Source organism: Hibiscus syriacus, unplaced genomic scaffold (genome assembly GCF_006381635.1).
Source record: "Hibiscus syriacus cultivar Baekdansim isolate YM2019G1 unplaced genomic scaffold, ASM638163v2 tig00110324_pilon, whole genome shotgun sequence".
In the NCBI taxonomy this organism is placed as follows: Eukaryota; Viridiplantae; Streptophyta; class Magnoliopsida; order Malvales; family Malvaceae; genus Hibiscus; species Hibiscus syriacus.
In genome coordinates this window covers 296606-313483 of record NW_024062682.1, presented here as the reverse complement: position 1 = coordinate 313483, position 16878 = coordinate 296606, and the positions used below count along the sequence as shown (strand labels likewise).

Here is a 16878-nt window from a genome sequence, read left to right as displayed (position 1 = left end):
ATAATACACTGAAGTATGTCCCGAGTCATTCCTTCAAATTACTGCAACAATAACCCCTGGAATAAACAAGAATTTCACATTGAAGAACAAACCAAAATATGATTATGAAAGATGGCGAACATGTTTGGATGATGAAAAAATTGCACTTATTAGGGTTTTTAGTTTTTCTTATAAGTTAACGTGAAGGAAATTTTTTAGGGCAATTCAATACAATTTTTTTGTTTATATTCATTAAAAAACATTTTTGGATGACTAAAATAGTAATTAGAAATAGAGAGTTTCATGTTATTATTTCCAGAGATATCCAAAAGTTTGGTCAAAGTTTTTGGCTAAAACAATGGACAATGAATAAGAGAACCCATTCAACAATTTAAAAAGGGAAAACTATATTCGTGATGAATTAATTATGGAGTTTTAATAAGATTTTTGTTCTTTTAATATTATCAACTAGATTACTTAACTATTTAAACTATGTCAATCAAGTCACTTGCCATTAACATATGATAGAGGAGTTAACGTGATAGTTAATAGAAGTAATATAGTTACACATTTAGTCCTCATTATTTACATATTTTATCAATTCAGTCTTCATTTGAAAAAGAAGCTAACGTGACAGTTAACAAAATTAGGACCAAATTGCTTGAATGTGTAAGTAATAAATACTAAATATGTAATTACAATAATTTTGATAGCTTCCAAGTCAACTCATTCATCAAATGTTAACAACATGTGACTTAATTGACATTATTTAAATATTTATGTGATCTAATTAACAAAATCAAAAGAAGGATGATCAAATTAGATTCTCCTCATAATTAAATGGTAACGGATGTAATTTATCAAAAAATAATAATAATTCATGAATTTGATTCTAATTCTACATATTTGTTTGCATAAATATTAATAAACTATAATCGAAATTAACAAAATCAAAAGAAGGAGATCAAACTAGATTCTACTCATAATTAAATGGTAACGGGTGTAATTTATTTAAAAATAATCCTAATAATAATTTATGAACTTGATTCTCATTCTACATACTTGTTTACATATATATATATATATAAACTATAGTCAAAATTAAATGTTCTAAAATACAATCAGACTGATAATCGAAATATATGCATAATTAAACTACAATAATTATAGAAATACTTGTTCGAGTTTTTTTAAAAAGTTTTTAACATTTTTCTTGTATGATTTTTGTGTTACATTAAGTGGTTAGTTTTTGTGTTAAAAATTATAGAAAAATGTACTAATTATATATTTAATTTACGTAAACATTTATTGTATTTTTAAATATTTTTTTCTTTTAACAAAATTAGCAGCTTTTATAAAAAATACATTTGATTTAAATAGAAGTATAAATAACAATCAGACTAATAACAGAAATTTAGACCAGAATAAAACCGATGAGAGTCGAACATGGATGCTCAAGGACCGGTCTGGTGCCATTGTCTTATCATAATAAATAAGACAAAGCTTCCCAAATTGTTCGGTATGTAACTGGTTTTATTTCTAACTTTTTTTTTTTTGAGCGGGTGGAGTTGGAATGGGCAGTGAAAGCTATGAATTTGGTTCTTCCATTGACGATGAATCTTACGAAGATGAACACGTTCAAATTGTTCATTCTTTGCCCTTTTATTTCATGGAATTGATCGCTGCCGGTGCTTCCACAACCGTTTCAAAAACCACAGTTGCACCATTGGAGCGAATCAAGATTCTTTTGCAGGTTTGATTTCTTTGTTTCTTTCATCTGGTTTTAGATGGATCGTTAATTCAAAGGATTCTAATTGTTATTACATCTTACATGTTTCTGTTTACACACCCCGTATTCGTGTTTATTTCAAGCTTTATCTGGATCAAATGATATATAAATTTTTTGATATAATTGATTTATATCTCTGTTATTCAGATTCGGAGCAAACGTTGATGTTCGCATTTTCCCATGTTTAAGTTCACCAATTTTAGTTTATACATCTATCAAAATTAAATGATATTTAATTTGTACATTTATTGATTCATAGTTTTCATGGGATAATTGATTCATATATGTTACTTAGACACAAGTGTTGAATACGATGTTTAAAGAATCATATTCATGTTTAAATAAGTGTTGGACTCGAATAATTTAAAGAAATCGAAGTGTCCGGATAATAGAGATTAATCTTTATCATTTGATTCGTTATACCTGCGGTTGACTATGTTTTCATTGCAAATTTATAGAGTTTTTATGATTGTTTCTATTGATTGAACTGATAGACAAGGGCAGAAGGGTTTCATTCAGTTGGAGTGTATGGATCATTGAAGAAGGTAATGAAGAATGAAGGTTTTAAGGGGCTATACAAGTAAGTTCACTAATGAAATTCAAGTATTTCTCGTTGAAACATCATACATGCATGCATGCATACATTCACATGCATACATGATATACGTCCATGTAGTGGCCGAGCAAATGGTGTTTGTATCAGTCGGATGTCACCCCATTCGATATATCATTACAAGACATGAACTATATCGCAGTTTCCCGCACTAATAAAGGCATGCATGCATACACACAGATGCATACTGAATCGTTTCTTCGCAGAGCAAACGGTGTTTGCGTTGTCCGGATGTTACCGCATTCGATATTCCATTACATGACATATGAACAATACCGAGGTTTCCTGCTATACAAATGGCCTTGTGTTGGTCAAGGGCCATTGCTGGACATTCTAGCTGGCTCTGCAGCTAGTGCAACAGCATTTTTGTGCACTTATCCCTTGGATTTGGCTCGAACCAAGTATGCATATCAGGTAATGCAAACTTCTCGGGTAAAAACCCTTTTTTCAACATTGTGGTGCAGCTAATTCTCTCGTTCTCTGTTTTTAAGGTGGTGAACCGACGCCAAAATCTTGGTGACAGTCATAGATGTACCCATTCTGGTCTTCCTGCACATCGAAGGATAAGAGACGTATTCAAGGCGGTCTATAAACAAGGCGGAATGTCCGGGTTCTATCGAGGTGTAGGTATGCTAGGCTTCTCTTCTCACAAATAAGAAATGTTGAACAAAGATCACATTGAGAATTTGAGTCAATAATCACTTGTGTTCTAAACATCAGGTCCTACACTAGGGGGAATCCTTCCTTACAATGTTCTAAAGTTCTATTCTAATGAGGAGCTCAAAAAATGGGTTCCCAAAGAAGATCAAAGCTCCATGGCATTGAATCTTTCGTGCGGAGCATTGGCTGGCTTGGTTGGACAAACTATAATATATCCATTGGATGTTGTTCGGAGACAAATGCAGGTAAATTTCGTGTCTGATTTTCTTGTTATAGGCTTGTCCAAGGACCGGATTATCTTCCCAAGCCAAACATGCATAGACTCGTATTCCGGGTTAGATAGGTCATGTATAGGTCATGTATAGTTTTGATTCATTATTAAGCCAAACATGAATCCAGTCCAACCTAGTCCATGTTATCAAACATCGATAGTCTCAACGATAAACCGGACTATGAGAACCTTATGTGGAAGCATCAGAAAACTGCATCCTCAGACCAGTCTCTTTGCCTTCATTGAAGCCTCAGACTTCGAAAACAGTATGAGCTTCCACCAAACATCGATAGTCTCGATGTTAAACCAGGCTTACTTGTTTAAACTAGATTCATCTTCGAGCTTCCTATTCAAAGCTGTTTATATTACAGGTTGACATTCGGAACCAGAATGGTATAAGATACAAAAACAGCATTGAAACTTTTAAATCCATTGTCCATGATCAAGGATGGAGACAATTGTATGCAGGTTTATGCATTAACTATATAAAGGTGTTTTCAATATATCCATCACCCTTTGTTAAGTTCTTTGACATGATCTGCAAGACATAATCTTAACCCCGTTGCAGGTTGTTCCATCACTAGCAATTGGTCTGACCGCGTTCGATGTTGTTAGCCAACGACTGAGTTTCCCCCAGTAGAAGACCTGCTGATGCTGAAAACAAACCCAGACGTCTTAAATGCCATTTTTTCAAGGGTAGTTGCATGAACTAACTTCATTCAGCCTCACTATTCGGCCTCACAATTTTATCATCAATAGGCGGATCCATTGAACCTCACCATTTTATCCTCAAAAGTCGGATAGGTAAGGTGTAAACACTTTAGATGCCCATTCAACTCGTACTCATGTCGAAAGAGACATCGGACATGAATACTCAAAGAAAAATGTATTGTACAAAAAAACTACATAATGGAAAAGAATCTCTCTTTATTCCTCCTAACAGAATCTTGAAACCGGAATCGAACTCAAACTTTGAATTGTTCTATGTAGCCGGACACCGATCAATCAAAGTGCAGCTACATTATAAATAACAAACGACAAGCATTTTCAGAACTTACTAGAAACTTGCAAGTGTTTGTGCACCGAAAAGACAATCTAATAGTTGGCATACATCTATCTGAAAAAAGAAAAGATAGAGTCAATGGAATTAAGCAAACCCAGATTTTAAGCAGTAATTCTTGAACGACCTTTTGCTATTCTTCGAGTGATGAGTCTTCTGCCACCCTTTGTTGCCTTGCTGTACAAGTACGAAATAGTAATTATACAAGTCTAAACACTAGAGTTAGTGAGAAAACAAAGCCAAAAAAGCGGCTTTTCATCATGTAGAAGAGGGAACCTTCTTGAAGAAGGGTTATTGAAGGTCAAACGAAATCATTAACTACTATACTGATACTGTGAATTTCGACATGCCAAAAATTAGTAATTCACAACAAGAGAAGGAACTGTTCCGAGCTAAATAACCTATATTCAGGTTTTACAAATCAAACTATAGTTCAAACAAGCATCAACTACTATATTTTATGGTTAGATGAATTTCAAACACGCCAAGGGTTAATGATTCGAGTTAAGAGCAGGACATGTTCCCGAGCAATAAGAGAAGAAGGAAATGTTCCGAGCTCAATATCCAAGATTCAGATTTTACAAATCAAACTATAGTTCAAACAAAAGCATCAACCACTATACAGGTTCCATGAATTTCATGTCAAAAGTTAATGATTCTAATTAAGAGGCATGTTCCTGAGCAAAATTACCGAGCAAAATATCCATGATTCAGTTTTTCCAACTCAAACTATATTTCAAACAAAAGTATCAACTACTCTATCGATACAGTGATTCTCAACATGCCATAAGTTAATGATTAAGGTTGAGAGAAGGAAACATTACCGAGCGAAAAATCCATGATTTCTTTTGCGCCAGATGGTACTAGGCTGATATGTTCTCTTGGGGAAACAGAGCATTGGCTCACTTGATGAATCTCCGGAACAATAATAAGAAATGCATACTGTAATGCAAGCAAACAAAAACAATAAAGCAAACAAAAACAATAAAGCAGTCAAAGTGTATAACGATTTATCAAGCAGCATTAAAGACTCAGATTTTAATCAAGTAAATTTCAAGCAAACCTTGATGAAATGCACCATATGAAAAGAATGAACAATGAGTTTCCACGATATAAACTAAAACTGACCAACACTGGAATTAAATGGAAATCAGCTAAAACACAGTAAGTGATTAAAAAACAGAAATAAAAAAATAAAAACCCATGATTGAAAGTTGTGAAAATTACAATTTTCCCACTTCATTTCAAAGCAATCAAATGCATAGTTAGAAAGAGTATCATCGGGCAAGAGGAAGCGGAGAGAGGGGAGGCCAGTGGGATAAAGAAACCCCATAGAAGAGACTTGAGAGAGAGAATCAGCGTCGTTTTGAGTCAAATGGAGAGAGGGTTTAGTCTTCGAGAGAGATGGGAATAGCTGGGGAGTGATTTGCAAGCCTTGATTCACGACCCGATTGTTTATAATCGGGTTCGAGTTGAGAAATTGATTCGCGAACACTCGATTCATCAACAGAACCCCGTTTCTAATCAGGGATTTCGTCGCCATTTTTTTCTTTCTCTCTCTTTTTCTCCGTTGAAGAACTGGTTTTTCTGCTAAAACCCTAGTTTTTCTTGAGAATGAAGACATGAATGAGAAGGAAGAAGGTGAAGTTAGTTAATGAGCCAACCAGTTAAGGCCCAATCAAATTAATCTGGGCAATAATTTAGAACCATCCATTATACCATTATACGTAACGAATCGAATATTTGGTATTAAAAAAAACTGTTAAAACATTATTTAAAAGAACAAGACACGAGCCTAGTTTTAAAATAGAATGTTAGCATTTAATTTTTACATTTGTAACCCATACTATTTTTAATGAAGCTTAAATTATAAATATGAACTAATTAAAATTAAATTTGTATTATTTAAAAAATGTTAGATATCTAATTACGCAAATAAATACATATCTAATTACATGAAAAGTTAAACAGTATATTATATGCAGATGCTAAGGTTAAATATAAAAAGATATTTATCCTTTTTTATAATATTTGGACATTGTTTTATATAGTAATAACAAATTTTGATCAATTTATCATTTATATTAAACAATATACAAATTTGATAATTATATTTATTTTATAAAATAAACATATAATAAATACAAATTTAAATATTTAATTTTAGGGATGAATATTTGATCTGAATTCAAAATGTTTTGATTTGACTCGATCCAACAAAGTCTTTTTTAATTCGAATTCTAATTGTGTTTTTCTAAGGATGCAATCAAGTCCGGCCGAGTTTATATTTATAGTAAAAATATTGCAAATGGAGTAAATTGGGTTGGGAGGGTCACACTTACCTCTGCAGTACATGATACGGATTAGTCGATCAATAGATTGAAAATCAGTGGTTATACAAAAAAAAAAATCATCCTTTTAATATTTAGAAATAATTATAATATTACACATTCTATTTTTTTGCAATTAGATCTTGATTTTATGTAATAAAAATGAAATTAATATGGTATAGAATTAGGTCAGATATAAATTTTTATCCTATAAAACTGATTAAATTTCAAATCAGATAAAACTTCACTAAATCCAAATCAAGTTATATAACGAATAAAGAAATATGATATCAAATAAAATTCAAATGGGTCAAAAATCCAACCTAAACCTACCCATACCCATCCTATAATCAATTTCATTACCGTGACAATAGACAATTTTAGATATTATTTTTAAATATTAAAATCTCTTACTTGCATAACAAATATAAATTTGAATAACGGAATATTAAAGCCATGATATTTATATCAACTCTAAATCCACCACTAATAATAAATATTGCATTGTAACACCCAAAAATTGGGTTAAATTGAAGTATTGGTAAGTTTACTAGTCTATTTGGAAACTCTTTAAAAATATAGGGTTTTGGGTTTTAATTAACCCATAAATTTTGGGGTTTGAATACCCAATACCTGCCTTCATGGTTATCATTTGGTATTTTGAAAAAAAATGGACGCCTTAGTCGGTTCTCTCTCTATTTTGGGTTTTCTTCGATTTGTTGCTAACTGAGAGGAGGTGTTCGACACCTCTGGTATCATTGCGTTCGTCTCGTCGACCATGTTCGTCTGGTGTCCTTGGATTCCCGTTCACCATCCTCGTTTGCAAGTTTTGAATGTTCGGGATTCACTAAAAACTCCATCTCTGTCGATCTTTTTCGCAAAATGACCTTGGTAAGTGATTTCCCGTAGTTAAAATTATTTTTGTGCAAATTTTGGTATTTTTTCGGCCACCGTAAAGTCCCCTACGCGCTCTCATGCGCCACCGTGCACGCATGGGATTTGTCTGACAGTTTGGACCAGTTGAACAGATCACCCTTGGACCGAATCGGCTGGGCCGATCACCGACCCATTTGATCGAACCGTTGACCTGACCCACTTGACCGATCTGTTGATCGTTGACTTTGACTTTGACTGCTGAATTTTTTTGAAACCACTTATCCTTATGTATTTCGACGTTCTGAATCCGTTTGGCCAAATTATGACCTAAAAGCCCTGTTTTGCATCGTTTATTGCTTAAAGTCATGATTTAATTAAATAAATTGTGAAATTCTAGACTCACTTTTTGATATTGATTTTCGAATGTGATCACGCTTCACAGTATCACTCACCAATTGACTAATTGCATAACGTCATGAGATACTGCTAGAGCTTAAGCGTGTTCGTGATTAATTGTTACCAACCCCTTATGTTTTTTTTTGTTGAGAATAATGAACTAAGATATGATTTTAGTTTAAAAAAAACTATTCAAATGCTTATTTGTGAGGGTCAAGTTTTGAGAATCATATGAATATCAACAGTTAAAATATTGTAGAGTAAGCGTAGTATTTGAAGGTCATTTCAGCGACTCTAGTGTCTGTGAGGATGTTGTTTCCTCATCTTTTTCTGTCAGCCAAAATCTCAAGTCGAAATTTTCTTAAGGGGAGAGTTGTAACACCCAAAAAATTGGGTTAAATTGAAGTACTGGCAAGTTTACTAGTCTATTTGGAAACTCTTTAAAAATATACAGTTTTAGATTGTAATTAACCCATAAATTTTGGGGTTTGAATACCCAAAACATACCTTCATGGTTACCATTTGATATTTTTAAAAAAATGGGCAATTTAGTCAGTTCTCTCTCTATTTTCTCTCTCAATAAAACATTTTTGGTTTTTCTTCGATTCATTGCTAACCGAGAATAAGTGTTCGACACCTCCAGTATCATTGTGTCCGTCTCGTCGACCCCGTTCTTCCGGACTCCTTAGATTTTCGTTCACCATCGTCATTTGCAATCAGTGAAGTTTCGAATGTTCGGGATTCGCCAAAAACTCCATCTTCGTTGATCTTTTTCACAAATTGACCACGATAAGTGATTCCCCGTAGTTGGAATTATTTTGTTACAAATTTTAGTATTTTTCCAGTCACCGTAAAGTCTCCCACGCGCTCCCACATACCGCCTTGCACGCGTGAGATTCGTCCGATAATTTGGACCGGTTGAACCATTCACCCCTTGGACCGGACCGACTGGGTCGATCACCAACCCGTTGACCATGCCCGTTTCAACGATCCGTTGACCGTTGACCGTTGACTTTGACTTTGGTCATTGAATTTAACCATTGAATTTTTTTGAAACCACCTATTTTTAAGTTTTTTGACGACCTGAGTCCGTTTGGTCGAATTCTAACCCGAAAGCCCTGTTTTGTATCGTTTATTGCTTAAAGTCATGATTTAATTAAGTAAATTGTGGAATTTTGGACTCACTTTCTGATATTGATTTTCAACGCTTCTCAACATCATTCACCAGTTGACCATGACCGTTCTCGCTCAGCTCAATTTGATTTTACGTGTTTATCTCGAGATACATATAAGTATTATTTAGTGACTTTATAGTATTTTACCGTTTAGAATTATAGATTCTATGTTCATAGACTATTATTGTTTTAGGTTCTCATTTCACAGGATCTAGTACTACTAACGTGGGAAACGTAAGGCTTGGCCTATATGCATTTTTCTCTTATAGGTATGTCTCCTTGATCTGTTTGATATATTTAACTTGTTATGTTATATGTTGTTGTATGTAAACATGGTTGTGATATGATTATATATATATATACGCGACATATCTGACTTCTGAATACTGTGACATCATCATTAATTTGCATGTTTATGCATTTATGATATCTGCATGAGATCCTTTATGGAGAGCATAGTTTCCCGTTTTAACATCTGCATGGGATTGGTTCCCCGTTCTGACAACTGCATGAGATTAGTTCACTGTTCTAACATCTGCATGGGATTAATTCCCTGTTCTAACCTTTGTACGGGTAACGAGATTAGTTTCTTGTTCTGACAACTATATGAGATTAGTTCCTCGTTCTGACATTTGCATGAGATTATATCTCCATCCTAACTCTATTTGGGATCCTCATATGAGGGCTAAATTCCTATTCTGATTTTGGTATTTAGTTTTCGGTGTCTCCTTGTAAGGTAATGTGCATATTCTGTTGATTCAGAACGAAAGGTAAGATTGTGAATTTCTGTTGGGACATTCTACTGGTAAAATATCTAAATTTTAATATTGGTCGATTATTATTTTGTTATTATTTTATACTTGAAATTTTTCTGCATTACGGTATCACTTGATTAAATTTTAGATGACACATTGAGCCTTGTAGCTCACTCTGTTTCTTTCTTTTTCAGATTATCCAGATATAAGAACAGTTTGGCTATTGGAAGTATGGTCTCGATTATACACTGTATGTGATTTTATATTTACTTTTCAGCATTCTTAAAATGTGGCATGAGTTTATTTCTAATTTTATATTTGGTAAACATTTTCAAAACAACTTATTAAAAAATTTCGTTCGTGGATTGTATAAGTGATCAACATGTCACCCTGATTCAGTTATAACTCTTAGGTCGGGTCTATAGGTTTACATGCATATTCATTAAAATAATAATAGTAATAATTTGAGGGAAGCACAAGGTCGCATAATTTCAGACCATGATATTAATTGCATCAAATGCTAATGACAAAAGAAAACACCCCCAACTTGAAGATTTCTATATATAAAATGTTAAGAGAAGAAGCACAAATTTCTTGGCTTCCAGGCACTTCGTATACAAATGACTATAATTTCCAGATTTCATGTCGGTCCCGGACTCTACTGCTCGCCGACACCACTAAGCGCGCCGGAGATCCAGCTTGATGCAGCCGTTTGGACTTCCGGCTCGAGTTGTAGAGAAACCGACAGTGGAGTTACCGCAATCTAACCATATTATATTTACATAAGGTTAAGTTCATGTAACGTCAATTTTCCAGGAGAATTACAATAAGGTTTCAACTTACAAATCCATCATTGAGTGCCTGGAAATCCAAGTCTTCATCCGTATCTTTCGTTTCTTTATCCACAAACTGCAGTATACATACAGAAAAAGATCGATGAATGAGCGACGATATTCAAACTTCACGAGAAAACTGGCTATCCGTTTCCAAGAGATTTCTGAAGTAGACAAATTCAGATTCTAGAAATGTTCGAATATATTACTTGAGTCGAGAAATACGAACAGCTTCGTCGTTCTCAGCTTTACAACTACAAGCACAGACTTTTAGATTTTTAGTTGGAATTTTGCATACCTCCAGTCGAAAGTACTTTTTCACTCTCGTATCGGATTTAGCAGCCCCAACGGACTCTACCTCCTCATTCTTACTTTGTGCGGTCCCGCGGCGAGCAGCACCCTAACGAAAAATACATACATTATCAGGAGTGAATAGTTACAACATTAATGACCATCCAATATACGAGATTAATATAAAGAAATGATGCAATTCCTTTTAGCAAGGGAAAAATTTACGGCAACAGATGCATCACGACCAAGCTGTGCAAGTTGGAGCCCGAGGCTTTGTTGATTAGACATGAAATGTGCAGCAGAAGGATGCCGATTAGCCGAAACAGCTTGCCAACACGGTGTCGATCTCCACATGCTTTGCTTGGTCAACTTAAAGCCCTGTCACGTACGAATAAGCAAGATATATAAACGATGAGACCAGATAAAACTGCATATGAAAAAGAAAGAAACACAAGAAGCAACGGTTGTATGATATAAACGATTGAATACAACAATGAGGTTCTCGAAGAATGTCAATTCTTGTAAAGGAGATAAAGAAGTTATCCTTGTATAATAAAAATGATTTCTTGTCAATGAAGTAACGATTCCCGAACATTTATCGTTAGATTATTACGACAATTTAAAGACAAGAGTAAAAAACCACTATTGTACTCATTTTAAACATGATGGACATTATCATAAATCACACTATTGTTCTGAAAATTACATAATCCGAACCTTGTTTGCCGAAGGAGAAGTGGGAATTTCTATATTCAGGAAGCAACTTTTAGGGAAAACACCCTTTTCGATATCTCTGATGGCTGCCTTTATTAAAGGTAAAGAACGGCAACCGCATCCTTAAATCATCCTCTTGGCTTTCTTCCCTCTTCCTGCAGTCATATCCAACATTCAAATGAACATTTAATCACGAAAAAAATGTGAAGGAAACGGTCGAAACTAAATCCGCAAAAAAGGGAACGCAAGTCACCAGTTCAATGATAATGACAAAGAGGGTACACCGCTAATCAACGCTTCTCTAGCTCCAGCGACCACACCCGAGTGGTACCTGGCATTATTAACACATTATAAGTTACTTAGCGTACAAGCACCAAATGATCAATAACACATTCTCATCGAGCAGGCATTTTCCAAGACTTACATGTGATGACCACAGCTTGATCCTCGGTTAATTCCGCTGATTACCTGGAAAATAAATCAAAGTCGGCAAGTCCTTCAAAACATAATTTTAATCCATTGATAACGGCATGAAAGCCTAACCAGCAGAGGCTTTGACCATGAGAACAGCGCCCCGGATAATGCTAACGAGACACAATCTACCGGAGTCCCTGAAAGCAGATAACCATCATGGAAGCCAATTAATATCAAAGGGTAATACAATTGAAAAATTCTCTGTTAAAACCAATTTTCATCATACAAGGAGTCCTCGAAACTCGAAAGCGGATAATCATCATTGAAGCTGATTACTATCACAAATCAATGTCGATTTTAACAAACTTCGAATAATTCATTTCCGAGAAAAGCGGTAACGAATAACAGTTATCTTAAAGCCTAATTTCATCATATACATGGTGGTTCTAACACAATGTATTTGGCTTATCACAATACCATGGATTCATTATTCCCATTCAAGAAAAACACAAATGGTTAAAATTGTTCAGACCTGATACTTCATAAGCTATGGCACCATCAATGTCGGCCCTAGCAACGGTGATTGTTTCTCGAACGGTGACGGAATGACCCGAAATTGATTTGTCCCTAAAGCAATCCACTTAGAAACTAATACTAAATAACAGCAAATTATCAAGTGCAAGAGCTGAAATAATTAGAAATTGAATAATCTTAAACTATACTTCTTATGAATGAAAAAAGTGCATGGCCAGTGAGAAAACAATAGCAAATGCTGAAAATTTTCCGAGGAAACAAACAAGGGTTAAGTAACTAATAAACCGCAGCAAACTAAAAAGCAAATATAAACGAAAAAAGAATATCCAATGAAAAACAATAACAAAATATCAGAAATCGGAAAGAACCCACAAGAGCAAATGCAGAAAATTTCAGGGAAAAACAAACATGGGGTGAGAAAATTCGAGAAAATTTTCAAGGAAAAGGTAAGAAAGACCCACGACTGAGGGGCGCAGACATTGACACTGTAAGGTCCCAAGCCGACCAAAGCTTGAACAAGATAAACAAGGCCAAGGGAATCAACCCCTTCACCATTGGTGACCAAAACGACAGGCTTGGAGCTGTCGTTTTCATTAAGAACAGCTGAAGAAGTAGATGTCTCAGAGGAATCATCCTTTGGTTTCCCAACATTGTTGTTATTTCCTCCTTTTTTGCTGAGAACTTCTTGAAGATTGTTAACCAATCCAGGTGGTAACATGTTCTTCTTCATTGTGGTCATATGCGTGTTTTTTCTTCTTCAGATTTTACTCGGTAATTATTGAATTAAAACACTAAAGAAGAGATTATATTAAATGGGAAAAAGGGAAGATTTTGCTGCAAACAGGTGATGAACCGGGTCTAAAGGGTGACCGAGAGAAAAAGGGAGTAAAATGAGGATTTTAAGACCGAGAAAAATGAGTAATAATTAAGAAGCGTGCGTTTGGTTCTTAGAATGTAAGATTATCAATGAGAATAACAAATTACTAGAGAATAAGATTATTGTGAATGTTGTATTTTGTGTTTGGTTGATTTAGTATGAATGTAAGATTATCGTGTTTAGTTAAAGGAATACAAGATTATTGGAATGTATATTTAACCAAATTGTCCTTATTATATATTTGTTTTTTAACAAGTTGGAAAATATTTATATATTTTCTTTAAAATTTTAAATTCATAAAATTTATATAATTTTCTTTTACAAAATTGAAAATATAAAAAGGTTTAATAGAAGGGTAAAATTTTATTTTAACTCCTGAACTTCATATAAAATTTTAATTATAGATTTTTTTTTTTGTAAATCTAAAATAGTTTAAGGATAAATTTATAATTTAACATTTGTAGAATTTTTATTATTCGATGACAGAAGAAGGATATCTTTGAGGAAAAAAATAAAGGTATTTTAATCCTAAACACCAGTAATCCAATAATACCTAAGGGAAGAGATGTAATGACATTCCCGGTAATATATCTTAAAAATCCACTATTTGTAATAAAATATTATCAGAAATGACATTCCCAACCAACCAAACGAAAAAATGTGAATTTCATTCTCATAGGAAAATATAAATTTTATTCTCATGAGAATCCCACATTTTCCCATCCAAACAGTTCCGAAGAGTTTTGGGGGTTGGGGTTTGGGGCAGTTATACTTTACAACTAGGCACCAGATTTTAGATTGGTCCTAAGAAAAACATCATGGTACTTGGTGTTTGAGGTTGATGGGACCAAGGTATGCTTGAAAAATAAAATGGTAAACTACACATTTAGTATTTCAACCATCACTTTTGTTCCATTTTGATTACTCAATTATTTTTTCAAGATAAAATGGTAACTTTTGCCCTTGTAGTATACTCAATTTATCACTTTCGTCCCTATCGTATTTTCACATCAATTTAGCCCTCGAAGTTGCTCAATTGCATCATTTTGTACCCTACTCCTAACTTAAAATCTTGAATTATAAACCCTAAACCCAAACCATAACCCTATAATAACTAAACCATAAACTATAAAATATAAACTCTAAACCCTAATTTAAGGCTTATAATTTAGGATTTAAGTTAGAGGTAGGGTATAGAATGACATAATTAAACAACATTGAGGGCTAAATTGATACGAAAATATGATAGGGGTGAAAATGATAAATTTAGTTTACTACAGGGACAAATGTTACCTTTAAACCTTTTTTAAATCGTAACTAGCGTTACACTTTGATTTTATTTTGGCCATCCACAGTTAAAAACTAACATAATTGCTAACATGGCATTTTTTTTTCAATGATGAAGTGACATTACCTTATGGTGACATATTAGCATCACTATTATTTTTTTAATGACGAGTGACCAAAATGAAACCATAACTAAATGTTAGGTATAATTTTTAAAAAATAGTTGGGGTGAACAGAATGAAATAAAAGAGATAGTTAGGATAATAAACATGTAGTTTACCCTAAATAAAAATAAAAAATGGGAAATAATTATTGATGGTTACAAAGTAATATCTGTTCAGAATCTTTATCAATTATTAATAATGCACAATACAGAGACAGTTGTTCAAACTCGAGACCTCTAGAAATAACAAGACTCTTTTTTACCATTAAGATCGTTTAATGGTTTCTTATTTTGTTTGAATAAACTTTGTGATTTTATTACATTTTGGTATTTATATCGAAGTTGAGAATGCAATTATAATGAATATATTTTGAGTATTTTAATGTCATCCTCAAACTGTGATTTTCATTCTAAATTGATTCTTAAATTTTTTAGACATTCCAAATTCATCACCAAAATATGACTCTTATTCTAAATTGGTCCTTTGGACTTTTTAACATTCCAATAACATACCCAAAATCATTCAAAAGTTTGGGGATGAATTTGGAACATTTTAAAGTTAGGGGAACAATATAGAATGAGGGTCATATATTGAGGATGGGTTTGAATTTTAAAAAATTTGGGATTAATTTAGAACGAGGATCATAATTTAAGGATGGAATTAGAGTATTCAAAAGTTTAAGAACCAATTTAAAATGAAGATCATAATTTAAGGATTGTATGTGTAATATGAACATTTTGATATTGATATTGCCGCTAAAGACGACCGATGACAGACAACGATTGGTTGTTGACGACAACTAAAAGAGTACAATGCCCAAAATGGAACTATTTAAAAGTTTAATGGCACAACCAATACACTTCTAAAGTTTAGTTCCTAAAACGTTGTCGTTTTAGGCATTAATAGTCACACCTAAACGATGTTGTTTTTTCCATATCATCACATCATTTGAATTTTAATGACCCAAGGACATGATTGAAGTTAAAACCAAAGTTCAATACTATAACTGAAGAAATTAAAAGTTTAATGGTATAAATGATACACCATCCAAAGTTCAGTGGTATCTGATATAGTTTATCCAAATATTTAATGTACCGTAAAACTGAAGTAATTTTACACATTTATTTAATTTTTATATGATTGGTAATTTAATGGTTTATCTAAACTATGATTCTCATTCTAAATTGACTCCTAAGCTTTTGAATATTTTCAATTCATCACTAGATTATGGCCTTCATCCTAAATTAATCCTCAAACTTTTTAACATTACAATAACATACTGAAAAATCATTCAAAAGTTTGGGGATGGAGTTAGGACATTCAAAAGTTAGGGGACCAATATAGAACGAGGGTCATATATTGGGGATGGATTTGCAATGTTAATAAAATTAGGATTCAATTTAAAACGAGGGTCATAATTTAAAGATGAATTAAAATGTTTAAAAGTTCAAATCAATTTAGAATGAGGATCATATTTTAAGGACTTTTAGTGTAATTAACTCATATATTTCTTATGAGTATTATTGTCACACTATGGAACTAAAATCAATAATTAACTTCATCCTTAAACTATGAGTTAATTTCAAGTTTTAATCTTTTCATATACATTACTTATCCAATTTTAGTTATTTTAGTTGAATAGTTATTTACAAATACAACTCTTGAAATAAGTAATTCACAATTCGATGATAATTTGAAATGGTTGATGTAATTAACATTTATCAGATTTTAGCTCAATTCACTCATTTATACCGCAGATTACACGATTGGTCACTATTCAAAACCGGAGGAAAATCACAATCACAGGGCAAAAAAAGTTCAATTATTAGTATCCAAATTAAGTTTAATGGTTAATTAGAG

At 33.1% G+C, this 16878-nt stretch overlaps 2 protein-coding genes and 1 pseudogene across 2 annotated transcripts; 1 reads left to right on the top strand and 2 right to left on the bottom strand.

The window, feature by feature from the left end:
- Positions 1-1554: 1554 nt before the first annotated feature.
- On the top strand, positions 1555-3797 carry LOC120117934 (mitochondrial carrier protein CoAc1-like; the record flags this gene model as incomplete). Its single annotated transcript, XM_039138094.1, has 6 exons — positions 1555-1732; positions 2263-2348; positions 2588-2795; positions 2873-3008; positions 3102-3286; positions 3684-3797. Coding segments are annotated over exons 1-6 (813 nt in total), but the record flags the coding sequence as incomplete, so codon positions are not given.
- LOC120117935 lies at positions 3711-6010 on the bottom strand. Its single transcript, XM_039138095.1, has 5 exons — positions 5600-6010; positions 5197-5314; positions 4500-4549; positions 4371-4429; positions 3711-3966 (listed from the first exon to the last, which is right to left on the bottom strand). Exons 1-5 carry the CDS (start codon positions 5994-5996, stop codon positions 3832-3834), a joined length of 759 nt encoding a protein of 252 aa, XP_038994026.1. The 5' UTR covers positions 5997-6010; the 3' UTR covers positions 3711-3831.
- Positions 6011-10441: 4431 nt separating this feature from the next.
- On the bottom strand, positions 10442-13429 carry LOC120117931 (annotated as a pseudogene).
- Positions 13430-16878: the final 3449 nt, after the last annotated feature.

Bases quoted from the DNA above. Each gene is read 5' to 3' on its own strand.
- LOC120117935 (XM_039138095.1), bottom strand. From the start codon at position 5,996: ATGTCTTCATTCTCAAGAAAAACTAGGGTTTTAGCAGAAAAACCAGTT. The intron at 5,315-5,599 runs GTAATTTTCACA...CTTGCATTACAG, and splicing joins TGAAATGAAGTGGGAAAATT to TATGCATTTCTTATTATTGT. The intron at 3,967-4,370 runs GTAAGTTCTGAA...GTTTGTTTTCAG, and splicing joins CAAACACTTGCAAGTTTCTA to CATCAGCAGGTCTTCTACTG.